We start from the raw sequence: 20,851 nt of genomic DNA on the forward strand, positions 1-20,851 counted from the left end.
TTGGAGGCCTATCTCCCCCTACCACCACTTCCCCTGCCAGTGGCAGACTCCCTCAGACATCGGTGCGTTGGTGGTTCTTTGTGTCCGGGGGTGGGCGTCCAGGTACACACCGGCTCACTCCTTGGCGGCCGCTTATCGGGGCCTGGAGCCTGGGGCTCGCTCGGGCCACTTCGGAGGTGAGGTGCCCCCGGCCTCTCGGCCTGGGGCTCGGTCACTCAGGCACGGCTGGCTGCCGGCGGAGCTCACGGGCGCGTCACTGCAACTCCCCCTGGCTTCTGCTCCGCGGCTGCTGAGTGAGCCCTCATCTGGGACTCTCCTCAGCTCTTTCCGGGACAGTGGCGCAGCTGCCCCTCTGTTGGTCTTCCTTGGTCTCTTGTGTTCTGGGGGCCTCTGGATGTCTGGAGTTTTGATCTCCTCCACACCTGCTTCACGCCCTGGAGGACGGGGCTGTGGCCCCCCCACACCCTCTAGCAGATTATTACATGAAGGAACCTTTTAAAAAAACAAAAAACAAGCGCGTCCATGCTCACAGGTGTACACACGGGTGATCACACCCACAAACTACACCCTTTTTGGCTCCTACCTCAAAGCACACTGTGTTCTGTTGATCTTATGTGCTGCACAATAATGTTTAATATTTAGTATTTACTGTCATATTCCCATATATCATTGTGATGTTGTTTATTCTATTACTCTTGTTCTCTTCTGCTTGTTTTCTTTTTTCTTTCTCAGCAGGTGATCCAGGTGATTGATATATGCATTTTTTTTTCTGCTCATTCTGTTGGTTTATGTCTTTTGCCCTTCTCCCCGTCCCTCTTCTCAGCTGTTCCTCTTTCCCTCTTTCTTTCTCCCCTTCTTTCCCCCAGTCAAGTCTGTCCCGTATTCAGTAAGTGAAAATAAAATAAACAATAAAAGGTGAATCAAATGGACCATTACGGCAAGGCTGGGATGGTCAGTTTGGTAAAGTAAATCCGTTGGGCATCTTTCTTTGCCTTTAGACAACAATTCTGATGGCAAAAGAGCCAAACGGGACAGGCAAAAAAACCCCAAAAAAACTGCCTTTTGTTTCTGTAGAAGGTATTTAAACCCAGGGCTGTGCCAGGTTCAGCAGAGACTTTGCCAGTTGTTTGCCCCGCGATGCCTTCTCTCACCGATCTTGGGTTTTTGTTCTTTTTTGATAAAAGGATGTTAGTTACGCTCACCATTTGTCTGCAAGCATTATTGAATGGAAAACTTCCACAACAGGATGGCATCACGAACAGGATGGTCCATGTGGTTGGTGAACAACGGTTCCTGGGACGGGCTCATCACCCCTGAGGGAAAAGGTACCTTTGTCCTCCCGCCTGTTGAAGTGAGGAAACGGAGGAGCCTCTAGACTGTGTGTTTTAGCCAACACTGAGACATTCGACTCTGAGGGGACTCCTGCAGATGGGTGAGCTGTAGCTAACTTATGTACAGTCCTGGAGACTTTTTGTCTGGCCGTGGTGGAGTACCTGCAGACTCCGGAGTTCGAGTCTCTGTAGGAAAAATCCTCGGGTTCGAGTCCCCAGGCCTGTGTTTGGTTCTGGGCCATCACACGAATGGTGGTTCGAGTCCACTGTTGATAATCATTTCCGCATACCGCAATGGGTTAAGTGACGGTATTTTAGCACTTTTCTGCCGGGAATGGAAGAAAGCCATTGCAGAGGATGCTCTGAATGTAAAGGGAAGCTTGATCCAGCGGGCGTTCCAGGGACAAAGCGCAATATCTGACTATGTCAAGAAATGTGGGTAAAAGTATGTTGTGTTAGATGGCAGAGAAGGGTTTTGTGGGAAAGGGTTCAGCATGAACCAGTTGAAAGTTAGAAAAGCAGTTGGAGAAAAAGAAAAAGAGATGTTTGAGAAGTGAGTTAATAGGTTGATGTGTGGGTGAAAATTTTTAAAAACAATGGTGTAAAAACAATGAAAAATAGGAAATAAAGCAATGAAAACTAAAGAAAAAGAAAGAAAAGGAGAGGAGACAGTGTGGAAGTGTGTGAGAGGGGAATTGTCTCCAACTAGTGGGAGAAGGTGGTACTGCAGTCACCAGCTACCCTTGGTGCACACAAAAGAAACAAAATAGGAGTGTTATAATATTATGAAGAGCAATGTTCCCTCTAATTTTTCATGTGTCTGAGCGAATGCACAAACTCCCTGAGCGGTCCCTTGGACCACTGTGAGCAACAGCAGATGTGTGCACTGTGGTCACTGTGGTCACGCCAGCATCGAATCCGTCCAAGTTACATGGTTTATTAAAATAATCAAATTACAACATTTACATTTATGTGAGACTACCTGTGTGGTTATAACAATAAACACAGCATCCTTTTCTCTTTATGTTTAACTTTATGAATTGATTTATTGTGAGCAACAAGAATGTTTGCAGTAAAACAGGAACTAACACACAGAGAGAGACTCAGACACGTGGGCTTGATTCTGAGACCAGAGAGAAACAACATGAAAGCATGACAGACCAGAGAAACAAAGGAACGGAACACAGAGAAGACACTCAGACAACTTGGTATTAGTATCTTTCCCAAGGATATTTGGTATGCAGACTGGAGGAGACAGGGATCAAACCATCAATCTTCAGATTAGTAGGTGACCTATTTTACTTCCTGAACCACAGCCACCCCCGAATAACTGTATCCGGTATATATTGTAAGTGGAATCATGTGTGAAGAGATTTCACCTCCACAAACAGCAAATGCATGGTTTGTGACACAGGAGAATTGCACTGTTAGGTGATTTAGTTAATTAATCTGACCTTAGCACTGCTGTTATGTTGCAGGTCAAATTGATCCACTTTAAAAGTTAAATAAAAGTGCAGGTTTAAGGGTTCAGATGTGTCAAAAGCTAATGTGAGACATATTTCACCACAAACAAACAAACACACACTCCCTATTGACCTCTTGCAAAAATAGGGTTGTTTTGACTTTTGATGGGACCCTTTTCCCCTTGTGTGGGCAAACTCCACCTACACTTAGTGGAAACTCACCAGGAAAGGAGCAAACCATATAGAGTTTTACAAAATGAGCAGCAGATGTAAACAGCTGACAGCCATGGAGGCTTTGATCACAGAAGAGGAGGATGTGTCTAAAGATAAAGACCATGTTGAGGTTGCTGCTATTCAGGTAGTCTTGTTCATTTTGTTAAATTGGAAGGAGCTGGATAAAATGCATTTACATGTGTTCTAGGGGTGTGTGTGTGGGGACTGGTAACAAATGGGTCCAAAACAGAAGGATAGGAAAACAGAGGTGTTTAGTAAATAAAATAGTTTTTATTATAGATAATCTTAACTAGAAGAGCCGGCAAGGCCGTTCTTCCAATTACACTAGAAAAAGAAAGAAGGTCGCAACAACAAAGAACACAACCAAACAAAAAACTCGACATCACGAGGAGGAACTTCCAGGGGCCCACAGGCCCATCATGTCACTACCAGCAGCTAGCTTTACTGCGGCTGAGGCCCACAAGCTCACACTACTCACATGAAGCAGCTACACTCCCCACTACTCCCCACTGCTCCCACTACTCCACACCATAGGCTCTCTTCTGACACAATCTGGAGACACCAGAGAATACCACCCTGCCTCATCCAGTTCATCCCCAACTTCTATGACCTCAGAGAGGTGATTGGTGACTGGGCCCAGGTGGTAAACAAGCCCAATGAACAGCAGCTGTGTCCTGGGAAGAGAGAAGAGTGAGAGAGAGACAGAGGGGTGGCGCAAGAGAGGAGGCGGCAGAGAGAACACCACACTCACACAAGAGTAGTTTCAGGAGGCCCGTAACACATGAATATACATGAATATATCCTCGCTCGGGTCTGTAGGTCAAAGGATACATCAACTTTCAGTCTGTGGGATAATGGTGTGCAGATAAATACTGGAATATCGATTCCTCCGATACCAGATATTTATTCTCTAGAATTGATTCTCATTTTAAAATATTCACATTTTAATAATTTAGGGTACATTTATACTTTAACATTAACGGAAAAACAGTGAAAAGTAGTTATATTATCGGGTTCATCGGAATGATTGACAGAAGCTACTTGACAAACCTGTCACGGTGATATGTAAAATACAGCTGTATAAATGCGTCACAGCTCACGTGTGCTTCCAGGTGCAGCGGGAGAAAACGTGGAGCTGGAAGCACGCGTGTAGCTGAATTTGGAAAGTGTTGACGTTCTGTTGACATTTAAACAACAGGGACTTCCTCGTATGATAAATATTACAGAATCCCATTTGTTCAAATTTACATTCACAAATATGGTTATGAAATTAGTAATTAGTAAATAAATACATGCTACAGTACATAGCTGTATTAGTTTACCTTGGGGGTCATATGTGTGTCCCTGCCATCACATGGATTCAGTTGGACTAGATTTAGTCAGGTAAAGATGTAGCGTAGAGCATTTAAAGAGCATTACGTAGGTTGGGTATCATTAAAATATATGCAGTAGCTGTAAGCTACAACTCATAATATTTCATACATAAGATAGATCAATATAACCTGTATTGATAAAATGTTTCTCAGTTGTTTTATGATTTTCAATCAGTCACACTCATTTTTCATTTGAAAATTTAGGTACTTACTTTTCATGTTTTTTTATTTCTTGTATAATAATTCTTTCTAATTAATAAGAACAAGAAGTCTGATGTCTTTTATTCATTACAAAAGGTATACATTATAGTATACTGTATCATCGATGCCATCATCATTTACTCATTTGCATTTTTCCTGCTGTCACATCAGGTGTGTTCTGGATTGTTTTCAGGTGAAATCATTTCTACAATGAGATCCAAAAAGGGTAGGCTATCATGTTGTTGTCCTTATATTAGAGAGCTCTTTTAGCTTTGTGTATTGTCCTTTAGTGTATTGAATTAGAGTATTTCGTCGTATGTGTTTTTATGTGTCCAGTACTAGTTTATGTGTAACTGCGGTTTACTTATTGATGCCTTTTTTAGTGAGGAAGTGGACAGTGCATCCTCGGTTTTTTAACATAAAACTCATTGTTGCATCCCAAATATGATCTCCTTAGACTAATTTTTAGTTTTAGTATCCTTATTTTCCTCTGACTTGTCTCTTCTGTGTCTAGGTTCTAGATCTAACATAATGTAATGGAAGTTTGTTAGGCACAACCACCACAAGACACAATACTGAAAGACAATGGCACTACACATATTCCTTAAAAAGTAAACTTTTAGCACTTACTTCAGATATCCTGCTATCAATCGGCAACTGAATGAAGTCAAGCTTGCTGTGATAATTCACTGAAAATTACGTCTACAGCCGAAATTCTCATTTAACGTAACTTATATCAATGTGACATTTAATTATTAGATGTCCATTCAACATCCTTCCTGTTCTAAAGGATTACAACCACAATACAAATGCCATACAAATACACCTGGCTGCAGGAATACAGATTGAAATCTGTCTGGAGATTCTCTCTAAATTACAAAGAAGTTACTTGCAAACTTCCAGCAATCTCTCTGAGAGGGACTGCAATCAGTCCAGGTCAGACTGTCACTCTTTGCAGAATGGTGGCTATCAGGCGGTCTGTGCAATTGCAGTGTGATCAAAAGTGGTCATGAGTGTTCAAGAGCCTCAAGTTCTGGGCATCCACCAGTTATAATCTGCTGGAGAATGTGAAAACATTAAAAAGAGCCACCAGGCTGCCACTGATTCATTTTCATTTGTTGTTGTTAATTCAAGGAGGTTGCAATCCTATTTGTATTTGTGTGATTGTTTGATTCTCCATATTCAAAGTGCGTTTAGTGTTGGACAAGTTTGTTCAGCTAACGTTATCACTGGATGGTGGTGCAGGGGATGAGCCCTCTTGATGTTTAGTATTCTGAGTAGGGCTGCAGATTAATTATTATGGTAATCTATCAATTATTTCATCGATTCATCGAGAAATTAGATAAGAAATGCTTTTGGCTTATCAATGAGCAATAATAAATATTCAAATGAGAACAAACACAGGTCTTAAGTTGAACTACATTCAACATCTGTCCAAAAACAACAACTAAATCATTTGATTTTATGTCCGTGCCATATTGAAATTTAATTTTTAAAATAAACTGTTTCTATGTCAAGCATCATATGTATAATTGTCTACTTTACAATATAAAAGGGCCATTGGTGCTGTACAAATAAAATGAATTGAACTGAAAGAAAGCATTTCTTAAATGCAAAAAGTATCTAAATAATCAGAAGTACAATCAAAGGTCAAAGTCACATAAAATACGGTATATATGGAATCTAAGAAATTTACCTTTACTATGTGTTCTTGGAAACCTTTCTGACATTAATAGGAGGCAAGTTTTTGTGTAGCTGAAAACAGACATTATAATGTCTCAGGTCATTTACACGTCATTTTTTATAAATTTACAGAAAACATTGTCAAAGACAGCAGTTTACTCATTTTCTTTTTTTCCAATTGTTACATAATTCGTGTTCCATTAACTTTTCAGGGGAAATGAATTCTACAAGGGCATCTAGCATCATGCAAGGGTATGCTTCATTTTTGTTCTCTTTATGTTAGAGATGCTTTCTTTATTAAGTATTTAATCTGTTTAATGCTAGTTTAAGAACACAAAATAAATATGAATATCAGGACTAAAAGTTGCCTATTTATGATTTTTGCAAAGGTACATGGCAGTAAGATTGTGGGGGTTTCTACATGCATGTTTTTTCTAAACATATTTTTCTATGAATATAATAATCATTATCATTATGATTATTGTAGTTGTTGCTATTGTTATTTTCATATATTCCATTCCATTGGATGAGTATTCCACATCCAAAACATTTTTCATTTAAATAAGGATACATTCAGATAAATATTTTGCTAATTCTCTTACTGACATGTGCAGTAAGGGGAAACTGTGCAATCTTATTGAAACACAAATGCAAAAGTACCCTGCCTCACTATTCCTAATGTTTTCTTTTTTTAATTAACACGCCAATTCTTTGCCTGTTTGATGTTAGAAGGCAATTGTATCAAATTTTCAATATAAACAATAACATCTTATATATAGAATCAGAATCAGAATCAGAAAGGGTTTTATTGCCAAATGTTGAGCAGGTTTACAACATTAGGAAATTGCTGCGGTGCGGTGGATCATAGCTTGGTCATTTTCAACCACACTAGGGAAGCTCGTCCCATTTTGACCCTGGGGCCTTCAGGTCATGCTCGGCACAAATGTTCCTGTATACTATGCTTGCCACTTTATGGCATTCTAGCATCTTGCACCTTGCACCCGAGCCTGTCCCAACTATTTGAGAAGGGTTCCTGCCATCAAACTCAAAATTACCTTATTTTTTTTCTTAAAATGTTGAGCTTAAAATTGTTAGATGTTTTGTGTGCGTTCTATTGTGAATAAAATATGGGTTCATATTTATAATCAAATGTATATTTATAATACAAATCACTGCATTTTGTTTACATTTACATTTAACACAGTGGCCCAGCTATAATTGAAATTGGGGTAATAGTTATATAAACCGATGCTCTTCACATTGGACTGATGATGATGAAGTTTATCACAAGGCCTATTCACCTTGATAAAAAACATGTAACTATAAATGAATAAGTGGTGTTTTGTTGTTGTTGTTGTTGTTGTTCTAAACTGATTCTCTCCATTTCCCCAGGATAACATGTTGCATGCTTTGGTGGCTGTTGTCTTTTGTATCTCATGGAAGCTTCTCCTGGAGCTGTGTATCAGGAGCTTCCTGTGGCAATTATTGCAGTTCAGTTTGTAATGAAACATTCTGTAAGTGGTTTAATGCATTTCTCTTAACTTTATCTTAAGTAAACTGAGAAGAGACAGGGACAAGTTTTAGATGAATTTCATAAATATTCTTTATTTATTAGGGTGGCAGCGTGGTGCAATGCTTAGCATTGTCGCTTCACAGCAGAAACCCCAGGTTTTGAATTCACTGTGGGACCTTTCTGTGTGGCATTTGCTTGTTCTTCCATGCTTTGGTGGGTTCTTTCCAGTTACTCTGGTTTTCATCCACAGTCCAAATATATGCATTGGCCTAGGTTAATTGGTGAGTCTAAATTAGGCATAGGTAAAAATGTGAGTGTGAAGGGTTGTCTTTCTCTCTGTGTTAGCCCTGGTTGTGGTAACCAAATCTTCCTTAACCACAAACACTTCCTTCCTTCCCTCAACTTTAGTTGCCTCTGGAACACATTTAGAGAACAATGGTTCAAGTGTTAAATCCTCTTTCTGTAGCCAAGCAACCTCACTAGCACTAGGGAGAGCCTCGGACTTCAAAGGATATAAAATGTGTTCAGCTACTCTTGTTCTCTTCACCTTTTCATGTCTTCTCTGTCACGTGCTCTTTTTTGGTTTAGAATGAGTGCTAGACTCGTCCAATGGCGCATCCTCATTTGCAAAAGGCAATTCATCCAAACCCAAAGCATTAACCTGTTGCTCCTTTGCTTTTGACCTTGTGACCGCTAACAAACTTTCAACTGCTTCAGCCTGACATGAATGCTTGGTTATTAGCTCTGTAAATATTGGAAGATCACGGCCCAACACCACTTGATAAGGCAGAGTTTGCAGCACTCCCACTGAAAGAGTGTAACACTGGCCTTCAACTTCAATTGCAACCTCAGCAATTGGGTACGATACCTTATCACCATGAATACAGCACACATTCACTGTGGAGGCCTATCTCCCCCCACCACTTTCGCTGCCAGTGGCAGACGCCCTCAGACAAGGGTGGATGGATGGGCATCCAGGTACCCATCGGCTCACTCCTGGTGGCTGCTTGTCGGGGCCTGGAGCCTGGGGCTCTCTCGGCCTGAGGTTCGGTCACTCTGGCACAGCTGGCTGCCAGCGGAGCTCACGGGCACGTCACTGCCCATGAGCTCTGCTGTTTATTATATTGCTCTCTTTTTCTTTGCTTGTTTTCTCTTTTTTCTTTCTCAACAGGTGATCCAGGTCATTGATATATATATTTTTTTGTCTGTTTGTTTTGTTGGTTTTTGCCCTTTATCACCGTCCCTCTTCCCCGCTCTTTTTCTTTCCCTCTTTCTTTCTCCCTTTTCTTTTCCCCAGTCAAGTCTGTCCCGTGTTCAGCAAAAGAAATTAAAATAAACAATAAAAGCAAAGGTGAATCAAATAGACCAATACGGCAAGGCTGGGGTGGTCCATTTGGTAAAGTAAATTCATTGGGCATCTTTCTTTGCCTTAGACAACAATTCTGATGGCAAAAGAACCAAATGGGACAGGCAAAAAAAAACAAAAAAAAAAAACAAAAAAAAAAAAAACAAGTACCCCAATTGATGGCTCATGTTGCTGACATTCAAATTCATTTTTGTGATTCTCACTGACTTCAGTTTGTCTAGCAGAACAAATGTAATTTTTACTAACAGACATCTTTGTACACTGAGCTTTAAGATGACCTATTTGACCACACAAATGACATGTTTTATTGGTTTTATTTTTTGTCTCAGATCTGGCAGGATCTGAGTTATACCAGTTCTGTCATGTGTGCTTAGCGTTTAAGTCAGTTCCACCACCTAACTCGTTCGATGGCATGTTGGAAAAAAAAACCTAGCTTGAATGAAGTCTTTTGATGGTCGACAAGCTGCTAAGAAAGCTTCAGCCAGTTCTGCTGCGTGCTTGGAAGTCTTTAGGATATGTTCCTTAAACCACATCTGCATATCAGGATTCAGAACCTTGAAAAACTGTTCCATAACAATGGAATATCCAATTTGATCGTTCGTCTTTGGGGTTCCCTCTTCTCCAAAAGTACTAGAACAAAACCTCATTCGATAGGTGTCAAAACTTATTTCATACTTCTGCAAGACAGCACACTTTACTTTTGCATAGTCCATAGTGTCATCAATATCCATAGCTACATAGGCGGAACAAGCTTTCCCAGTTAGCAGTGGTGCTAGGTGAAGAGCCCACTGATCTCGTGGCAATTAGTAATTCTTTCAAATGTGATCAAATAATGTTCAATGTCCTTACCTTCACTGTCAGGTTGAATTTTTGGCACCTTCCAGTCTGAATGTCTCATCAGTGTTGAAAGCTGTGCTTCACTGGGTTGATGTACTGGCTCCAAGTCAAACTTATTTGATTCTTGTGTGCTGGAAGATGGTTCTGGAGTAGGTCCTCTTGAAGACGCAGATGTAGATGCTTGAACTTCAAGCAACTGACGCTATTGGTTGCCCTGCTGCACCTGCTGTTGAACCTGGGCAAACTGATGCCGGATTTGCCTGCATCTATCCTCCTGGTGCTTGTGCTCTTGCTCCAGTTTAGCATCGAGTTCAGCCTGCTGTTGCATCAGAGTTCGCAAACGTTTGGACAATTCAGCCACATTCTCTTGTCCATCAATATAGCCACTTACTGCCCCTTGTTGGTCGCTGCCATCTTGTAAATCACCTGCTTCACATTCTGGAACAAGCCCTCTCTTTGCTTGGGTAGACATCTTCTCCACTCATTAATTGGCCTGGAAACCCACTGCTGCTGCCACCAAATGTGGTAGAACTTGACTTAAGCGGCCAAAGAAGTGCATGAGACAGATGCTGTCCAGTGTAGCGAGTGATTTATTCACCATTTTGTGACCAAACCATATTTACAAAAATAAATTAAAAAAAAAACTCAACTCCATAATTAACTCAGTTCAAATAAACATAACTAAACTTAAATCAACGGAAATTAAGGTCAAACTCCATACAGCTACACTGACCTGGTCCTTCCTTCCTGAACACCTGCGTTCACCCGCTTAAATAGTCCACTCACCCCTGGACTATTCCATTAGGTAGGTGAGAAGAACCAGAACCAGAACCAGTCCATTTACTTCTTTTGCACAAAGTAGTCTATGGCTAAAAGTTCATGATACAATGAATAATGTCTATTTTGAGCTGAAACGTAATACCCCCATGAAAAATTTATTTAAATTGTTTCCTTTAATTACTTTACAGCCAGCTGCTGTATGAGGTATACAACAAACATCCTGGATGGTTCAACCCAAACAAACCCTGCTGAGTAAGCATTTTATTTACCCTAAATACATGATTTTTTTTTTCAGTTTGTCAGAATTTGGTGTTTGAACATTTGTGTGGTGGGTGAGTGCAATTTGTAAAACACTTTACATTAAAAATGAAGAATTTGGTAATATTAAGAATATTTTTGTGTTATTGAATCGATGACAGGGTGTAAACTAATATAATACTTGTGATGAACTATTCTTGTCCTTTTCCACCAGAGCCTTGATGAGCCTAGAAAAAATTCTAGAAGAAACTCCAGTAAAAGGAGTCATAAATATATCTTCAGGCAATTTTGTGGCTCTCCTCTTCAAACCCACTGGTTCCTTTACAGGCCTTGAAATTTATGCCAGTGACAATGAGGTAAAAACCCAAAAGACAGAAAGGATTGACACTGCTGTTTTCACTTTTTGGGAGCAATACTAACCACGTCCAATCATTTCTTTGGCTTGGGCTGAAATATCTGAACAACTGTTAGACGATATTTAAACAATGTGTACACACACTTTGATCTCAGATGATGACTTTTACTGATTACTGCTTTGATTGACATTGCCTTGAGCACAATTTGCAGGTCATATTATTTTCTTATCAATTATTACATCACTGAACAAATTTCCATTTCTAAATTTCCTTGCTATTAATACTTCAAAAAGCCTTTTAAATACCATCAACTGTGCAGTAGCTGTGACAGTTCTATCATACTATTTCATGTATTCAAATGCAATATTTCTCCCTCTGTTTCTGGGAATGATATAGGCAGGATTGAGTCAGGTCCCCAAGAGCAAAGTGCATGTTCAGCTACCAAGCACTCTGGATATTGGACAACAGGACAAGATTGTGTTCTCCTTGTTTAAGTTGCCTGAAACAAATGGGGTAGGGCAGCATATGGGCTTCTGTAAAATACTTTGTTTCTTCTGTTGTGTATAAAATTCTCCACAATTTTCTCACAGTCAATATGAAATATGTTTTGAGTTCTAAATCAAGCTTGTTCCAATGAATCCCATGGATACTTGATTCGACTGGGTATTGGGGAGCTATCTTGTTATTTGATTTGTGAGCAGGTACCATTTTTAAACCTGATTTATCTTTTACTGTTGTAGTGTTTATAGTTTATTTCTGCACGTAACTCCAACTGCAAATTCACATAGATTTTTTTTGTGATTGATTGTATATCATTGGCCAAGTTTTAGCCAAGTTCACACTCATTCAGAATTCCTTTCAGTATTTTTGTACATAATTTGCTTTATTATTATTACAAAGGAAAAAAAGTAAATGGGTTAAGGGTTGTGTTACACATCATGCAGGCTGAATTATGTTTTGAAAAAAGAGGAAGAGTTACTCAAACACAGTGATGCACAAGAAGTTGATCTTTTGGTATTATGTAAATCAAAATGTAAAGCAATACAAATTTAGAAACATTTGAATTTAGGGGGTAGAGTAGTAGTACATGGGAAAAGACAAACCTCTTGTTTTTACTAAGATGTAAATGACAGATTCAAAACAGTGCGACATTATCTCTGAGTTGCTTTCCCCTTTTGCAGTTAGAATTTTATAAAAATCTTACGTAAAATCATTATGAACAAACTTTTAAATGAACTGGTGTATGTGTTGCATTCTAGACTGATGCGGGAGTGTTATATGATGTATATGAGCGAAGACTGGTTATCCTGAGTGTGCAGGGCAAGCGAATATCAGGTCTTAAGGATCCTGTCAACATCACCATAAACTTTAAGGATATAAATGTAATTATAATTTCATTTCATCACTTGTTCCACTCTTGCATATTGATATATAATCCTGAATACTATGGAAGTCTGTGTAAATTATTATTATTACTAAAAGTTAGTAAAAAAATATAGATGCATAACACTAAACAGATATAAAATAGTTATTTTGTTATATGTCTGTTTATTTTTGCCATAGAAAACCCAGGAACCCTCCTGTCAGTTCTTTAATTTTTCAACAAACAGTGAGTAACCAAGCATGATGTCTCTCATAAAAAGTAATATGTACCATAACTATGTCTTTTTTAAATTTGTAGTCATCTGGGTTTCTAGTTTCACTCAACATTACAGATTTCTGAGTGAACTGATATAATTAAGAGGTGACAGCATCTCATGGATAATAGTTGTTTTTGTTTCACTTACCAGATTTCAGTACGGATGGCTGTCGCACTCGGTGGACTGATGGTCAAAGTAATGTCACCTGTTCCTGTGACCATTTCACATACTTCGGCGTGCTCATGGTAGATTTATTCTTTTTTAATATACAAAGTATAATGAACAAAAAAAGGCATAAAATTATGCCAGTAATTTAAGAAATCTTTTAAATAAATAAATAAGAAGGAGAGTTTTAAAAAGAATTACATCACAGTTTTGTCATGCCTCAGTTAGGCTTGTTAAATCCAAAAGTTTAGGAAAACACTAAACAAGTATTGCTTGCTATGAAGGTTTGCCAGGGTTAGGGCTGCCACAATTAGTCGACTAGTTACGATTACGTCGACTATCAAAATCGTCGCCGACTAATTTAATAGTCGACGCGTCGTTTGAAGCTTTGTAAGATCACAAAAGACGCAGGAATAAGTAGTAGGATTTAAGCGTGTAATAACGGACCGAAACAGAAGATGGCAGCACTGCATGTACAAGGATGCCAGCTGCCATTAACCCCGAAGAAGAAGCTATGTCCCAGAATTCATAGCGCAGCCCAGCTCAGTTTCCAACAATGGCAGCAGCTAGTTAGTTTGAATATTACTGGTATTATTCTTTCTGGGTCACACAATAAACGTTTAACATATATTCAGGCGAGAATGTAGCTGTGTAAACTTTAAATATCTGCTCAGTTTATCAAGACACCACATATTTTCAAAAACACTCCGACGTTTTCGGAGACGTCTGTTACCCACTAGCTCGATAGCTAGCCGGGGGCAAGGCTCACTAGCGCCGGTGAGAACACTGGCCTCCCAGCAAACAGTTTTCAAACCCACCGCTGTCTTTCGCTACTCAGGTTAAACATATATGAGTCACTTAGATAACTTAAAAATGTTATTGTTTGGCTTTTTTTAGTATTTTATTTGTTCCTGAGTAAATCGGTTTGGCTGAGATTAAAGTTACAGTTTTTACACAGCTGAATAAACGTCAAGCAGACAGCTGATTATCAGAAGTGTGAGATGCTGAGAATTTACTCCGGTGTCCTGTTATATTTTAGATAGCAAGGAGCAGACGGCTGAGTTTATTAAACTCCACCGAAACAATCTGCAAATTTCATTAAAATGTAATAAACTAACATCTTGTCTTTTTTAGTTAGCACATACCTTAAACACTTAAAGCTGTAAGCTAATGATAGTTATATAAGAGCAGATGCTGCTGGTGCAATAAGCTGTAGGTTTTACGTCCAATGGATGCATGATCTGATTAGTCGACTAATCGCAAAAATAATCGGTGACTAGTCGACTATCAAAATAATCGTTTGTGGCAGCCCTAGCCAGGGTAAGAACATTTATATGCAAATATTAGTAAATGAGGTCCAGTGTCCTTCAGACAGGCAAGAACAAAATGGAGGCAACGTACAAGAATACCAAACATGGAAAAGGTCCACGCAGCTCATACTCAAGCGTGGAATGATGTGGTACCTTGCAGTCATTGAGCTGACTGCATTCACGGTGTACCTATGCATTACAGTGTCAAATGTGAGGCACTCTGTCTGACAGCTAAAGCTTGGGTCAGGCAACAAGCTAATGACCCCTACACACCAGCTACTGGAATAAAAGTTGTGAGTTTATTATAACGGATACAGTAACATTTAATTAGCTTTCTGTTAAAAACAGCAGAGGTGATTTAATATGCCAGTTAACTTGCCAATTGTAACAAAAGCAGTTAGGTCTGAAATATTGTTATTAAAGTTAAAAAGGCTAAACTTAAACATTTTGTAAAATGAATACATTTAAAAAAAACTATCTTAAATAAATAACCGCCCCATTTTTAGGATTCACTAAACTTAAAACATCTAAAAACCTCAATTTTGTGCCACTAATAATGTGAACAAATAATGTGAAAGTGTATTTGCTCCACAGACGTCTCCTTCTGTGCACGTCTCAAAAAAAGAAATTGAGATATTAGCATACATTTCTGTGATTGGCTGTAGCGTGTCTCTCTTTACTCTGATCATCACTGTTTTACTCTTCATCACAAACAGGTAATTTGTGGTTTTTTGTTTTTGTTTTTTTCCCCATCAACATATTTTTCAATCAAATATGACAAAGAAAGTTGTCATTTACAATAGATCCCTTCTTCTCTATCCAACAGGATGCTCAGAAAAGATGTTTCTATGAACATCCACATCAATCTCGTCATCGCCCTGATCCTCCTCAACCTGCACTTCCTGCCCAGTCAGGCAGTGGCAGCACACCCCTCCACTTGGCTCTGTTTCTACATGGCTCTTGCCCTTCACTACTCCCTGTTGGCCACTTTCACCTGGATGGCCTTGGAGGGGTTCCACCTCTACCTTCTCTTAGTCAAAATCTTTAACATTTCTGTCAGCAGATACATTCTCAAACTCAGTGTGGTGGGATGGGGTAAGTGGAATCCTTCAAACAGGAAGCAGTCAGCAATCTTGTGCGTGACTAATCATTTTTTGTGTTTCAGGTGTTCCTGCAGTCATTGTGTCAGTGGTGGTTATCACAGACAGAGGCTTTTATGGCCATGTCCCTCTAGACAGATCAAACTATGATGACATGAAAATGTGAGGAAAATATTTATTACACAGAGTCATTCATCTCTCTCTCTCTCTATATATATATATATATATATATTAGGGGTGCAACGATACACAAAATTCACGGTTCGGTTTGATGTTTTTTCGATAAAAAAAATGTTCATGCTTTTTTAATTTGTCATTTATTAAAATTATAAATATATATTTTAAGTCAAAAGTACAGTTTTTAAATTTAATGTTGCTGGAACAACAAAGGGATAAAATAATAAATCTATCTGATCGAGAAATCACTCATCTTTGGAAAAGAGAGTTTGTTACAGAGAAATGGCTCTTTCCAAAATAAAAGCTATACTATACGCTTCTTCTGAGCTATATTCTCAGCAGCATATTAAACATATCAGGTCCCCATAAGGAGAATCATGTGCTAACGACTGTCTAAATGACTCGGGTAAAATTTGTAGCATGCGTGCTTGTTGTTTTTGTCTGCTTCCACTTGTCTTTGCACTAGGATGATGTCGGCATAAATGTGCAGTCATATTCATTGTGTTCCCACTAGTGCTTTCAGGTTAATCTCGTTGAAATGACATTAACGCCACAACACAGCAAATCTCCGTTAACGAGCTACCGCGGATCGCCCCGTGCGTGGGGCTAGACGGCATCAACACGTTAACGAGCAAACTGCACTAACGCAGTAGTTCCCACCCATGTAATTGAGCATTGCGTGGCACATCCGACATATTGTTTTACTTTTGTCCATGACGCGCTTACCTTCAGGGTCATACGTCACATGAAGACCAAAATAGTTCCAAACGCCAGATCTGAATGAGGGTGGGGGAGATTAAATTTGCCATGTTGCAACGAGCTTAGCTTCTGTCTTGCTAGCTTGCCCTGCGCTCAGTGGATCTGCGCTCGACAGTGCAGCCTAGGCGGAGTAGTCGAACGCAGATCCACTGAGCTCTCAACACAGACAGCATCGTCAGAAGAAACGTTTATAAAAAAAATTTAAAATTTTGTATTGTTCAATACATATGCATACCGAACCGAAAGCACTATATATATATAAACATATAACTGTGTGAGATGAAATCACTGTCTGTTTTCTTTCTTTGTAGATGCTATATATCTAATGAAACAGTGAAGGCGGTCACTACTACTGGACTGTTCACCATGGTGTTCCTCTTTAACATGATCATGTTTATGGTGACAGTCAAACGTGTTTTGAATGTTGGGTATAACAAAGAGGTATGAGTTATTCTTGTAATCCTTTTTTAAATAAACTTCAACCTTTGATATTTATAGTAATTTCCAAATCCTTCCACAAAATTGTATCCTTTGATAAGCCCGCCAACAATGAACTGGTCTTAACAACAAGGACTGCTGGTTTTTCGAGATAATTTTCATTTCTTTGCATGAGAAATGGTTCAATGTGGATTTTTAAATAAACTGTTTACATTCCAGTAATATTTCAGTACCTAAAACCTAATTTCCATTACAGTGTCTATAAAAAATAAATAACAACAAAAAAAAAAATACTGAAGAATTCCTGTCATTACCTTTAAAACACATGTGAAGGCCTCTGTTAGTTTCAGATTTTGTCTCTAATCTGCTGTGTCTTGTGTCATTTTGTTTTTGGACAGCTTCGCCACAAAAACGCCAAGCAAGCAATTTTTCCCCTGCTGGGTGTCTGCGCTCTGCTCGGCATTACCTGGGGCCTGGTCTTCTTCTCGTTCAGTAACCTGACCAACATTTCCCTCTACCTTTTCTGTCTCCTGAACTCATTGCAAGGTCTGTATATTGTGTTTCATTCATTTAGTTCTTCTGTGTGTGTGTTTGTGTGTGTTCAATCAAAAATTACTACTAAATCTAACCAAAATAACAGAAAATAATTGTGGATTTTAACAAGTGAAATGAATGTAAACTTAATTTCATCGCAGTTTTTAAAAGGCCAAACGTATTTATGCATGACTTCATTTAAATCAGCCGATTCTACAGGATCAGATCTGAACTTTTTTCAGATTTGGTGGTTTTAATATGAAATAACCACTAGTGACTCCCAAAATATGGGTTAGGATTCCGTTGTGGTCACATCAGTTGGGTATGATGGGTCTTTTGCAAGAATACTGTATGACATTATAAAAAAGACTTTTATATTAGTCCTGTGATGGACTGGCAAGCAGTTCGGGGCATACCCTACCTGTCAAAGCTCAGATAAAATCCAGTCCCCCAGTGAATCTAAATTAGATATGTGGCTGTGAAAATAGATGGTTGAAATAAAAGTTGAAATGACCAGAAAATGCATATTTAACCCTTTCATGCATACTAGTGACTACAGTGGACAGCTATTCGAAGGCTGTTTTCTTGTATTTGTGTCATTGTTGATGGTTTACGTGCACATTAACCACTACACTGGACACTGATGTGTCACGTCACTCCATACCCTGCCATGTTAAAAAAAGAAAAAGGAAAAAATTACATGTTTAAAAAAATGAAGTTAAAAATGCACATAGAAGTACAAAAATCATTTTCATGCCTAAAGATAAATGAAAAAACTTGGTCTTTCACGTGGAATTCCAATAAGATTGATTCATGTTTGTGGCTGTAATGTGACAAAATGTGGAAAAGTTCAAGGGGGGCGAATACTTTTCCAAGCCACTGTACTATCAAATAGATGGTTCTATTTTTAGCAGATTTCAATACAACTGTTTCTGTTGGGGTGTGTTTTGTTTGTTTGTTTTTGTTTTTTACCATCTATGGATAAACAGCAATCTGACACTGTTGAAATATCAGGTTTATTGCATGATTTGTATGTCTGGCTCACTGTCCAAACCTCCTCTATTTAACTCTCTCTTGCTCTCTCTTCTGTTTGCCTTGCAGGTTTTTTCATCTTCCTGTGGTTTGTATGTTCATTAAGAAGGCTTAAAAAATCAGCTGAAGCAACTTCCTCCGGTAAGATGATCAACAGCAAATAACAAGAGTTCGAGAAGTGTGTTCATGGAATTTACTTTACTTTACTTTACTTTATTGATTTATATAGCAATCTTCACAGGATAAAAACCACAAAGTGCTTCACAATAATATAAAACACATAAACATAAAACAGTACAATCAAACATACAGTACAAATCTAATTAAAAGCTAATCTAAATAAGTGAGTCTTAAGATGATGTTTAAAAGAATAAATAAAATTCTGGAGGGAGAGAATTCCACAACCTGGGGGCCACCACTCTAAAAGATCTATCAACTCTGGTTTTAAAACGTGTTTGGGGAACTACCAACAGCCTTTGATTAGATGATCTCAGGCTGCGAGAAGGAGTGGGAGGTTCTAAGAGATCAGAAATATAGGCAGGAGCGTCATGATTCAAAGCTTTAAAGTCAGTTTTTAAAAGGACAGTTTATGGACTTCCAAACTGTTCAGCTCTACTGCTCTTCTGAGCAGTAGAGCTGAATATTATCAGCATAAAAGTCAGGGAACTGCCTAATTTCACATTATAATTTTGGCTTTAGATTGTCTGCATGTATAACCATGTACCATGTGTAATGAAATGGGATGAGGGATTTATCTTTCCAAGATATTATGTTTAGATAAGATGTTTATTCAAGTTTCTTTTCTTCTATGAAGGGCAATTCTGTGAAAATTGTGAAATGGTGAAACTGAGAGAATAATTTCTGCAGAAAATCCTGATCTGACCTGATCTTTCTGTCCTGATTGGTCCTGGTTCATTGTCTGTCAAGTCATCTATTCTACTTTTATACAATGCATAAGGATCTGATCTTAGTTTTAGTTGTGTAGAGCTCTGACATTTGTAATTCTGATATTCTGGTATTGTTATCTAGATAATTACTGCATATCATATTTTATGTGAGATTTTTAAATATATCTTCAGGTGTGTCTTCTTACATATATAAAATGCATTTGTGAATACTTTCAGTACTATTTTGCTTATCTAAGCATGTATCTGTATCTGAGTTTACCAGAGGCTATCATGTCAATATAAACAATAAAAACTGGAAATTGTGCAGCTTCATTCTATTTTTGTATTAAGGTTTTTTTTCTTGTTTTTGGAGGGCCATTTTTTCCAGTGTGGCATCTTTGTGTGACTAAATTTGAGTTGACATACCTGATTTACAACATTTCACTGAAATGTTTATTTATGATTGCAGTCATTATATTGCTTGCTGATGTTTTAAACTATTTTACATGTAAAGATACTATTTCCAGCTGCAACTATAAAGACAAACCTTTAAAAGACTGCCATGTGAATACTGATTTTGCAAGTGGTAAATGAAAAAGCCTGACTTTTAAAAAAGCTTTTCAAGTAGGGATGGTAATTGAGATCATTTTAGCAATTCCATTATTGCTATCAATTTGATACCAAGTCTCATTGGGTTCTCATTGACTCTGATTTGAGAGTCACCACCATCTCTAAGCAACATATCAAAGACACATTTGTGCAAATTAATTACATGCTGAGTGGTCAAATGTTTGTAAAAGTTGGAGGTATTTATCATCTGTTGTGATCAGTGTTGGGGTCATTGCTCAAAAGAAATAAGTAATGTATTACACATGTAACACAGAAAACCTTTCTAAAAAGTAATGCAGTACGTTATCAAGAAAATTTGCCACTTATGGGATAAGGTTTATATTATATTATCTTATCTTACGGAATTATTTGGTTTGTAACTCTGATCTGAAACACACTGTCTCATAATTATCAGTTAATAATATAAACCTACAGGCTACAGTCCCACACACCAACACAAATCCCATCTTAATGAAGTCAGATATGATCTTTCTCTTATTATTTAGGTATAAACACAAATTTGACAGCACACAGTGATTCTGTGTTGAAATATGAACAGGTAGAAATGGAGGTTGCACCCTGACTGCTCATCATTGTTTTTGTTAGCTGTTAGAAGTTCAGAGTCTGACTGCTGAGCTGGGATCGGCATCTACTCAGCTTTAACATAACTCTGTGTTTTTGGCTAGCTTAGAGTTAGCACTCTGGCTATGCACGTGCTCGCAAAGAAAGAAGTTCAGTTATCAGTATAATGCAGTTGTTTCTGTCCTGGATGTAGTCTTCACTTCACCATTACACTCTCGTTTTT

General features: G+C 38.4%; 1 protein-coding gene across 1 annotated transcript; it reads left to right on the plus strand.

Annotated features, from left to right (window-relative positions):
* The first annotated feature begins 1,450 nt into the window (after nt 1-1,450).
* LOC146718195 (adhesion G protein-coupled receptor G5-like) lies at nt 1,451-19,799 on the plus strand. The gene is made up of 15 exons (XM_085464709.1): nt 1,451-1,766; nt 6,498-6,537; nt 7,678-7,799; nt 10,970-11,033; nt 11,254-11,395; nt 11,792-11,908; nt 12,655-12,777; nt 12,959-13,004; nt 13,186-13,280; nt 15,105-15,226; nt 15,337-15,605; nt 15,676-15,772; nt 16,858-16,987; nt 17,383-17,530; nt 18,620-19,799. Exons 1-15 carry the CDS (start codon nt 1,451-1,453, stop codon nt 18,712-18,714), a joined length of 1,926 nt encoding a protein of 641 aa, XP_085320835.1. The 3' UTR covers nt 18,715-19,799.
* The last annotated feature ends 1,052 nt before the right edge of the window (nt 19,800-20,851 follow it).

Source organism: Copadichromis virginalis, linkage group LG1 (genome assembly GCF_057382275.1).
Source record: "Copadichromis virginalis isolate Kocher_CV1m ecotype Utaka linkage group LG1, C_Virginalis_male_GT1.1, whole genome shotgun sequence".
Taxonomy (NCBI): Eukaryota; Metazoa; Chordata; class Actinopteri; order Cichliformes; family Cichlidae; genus Copadichromis; species Copadichromis virginalis.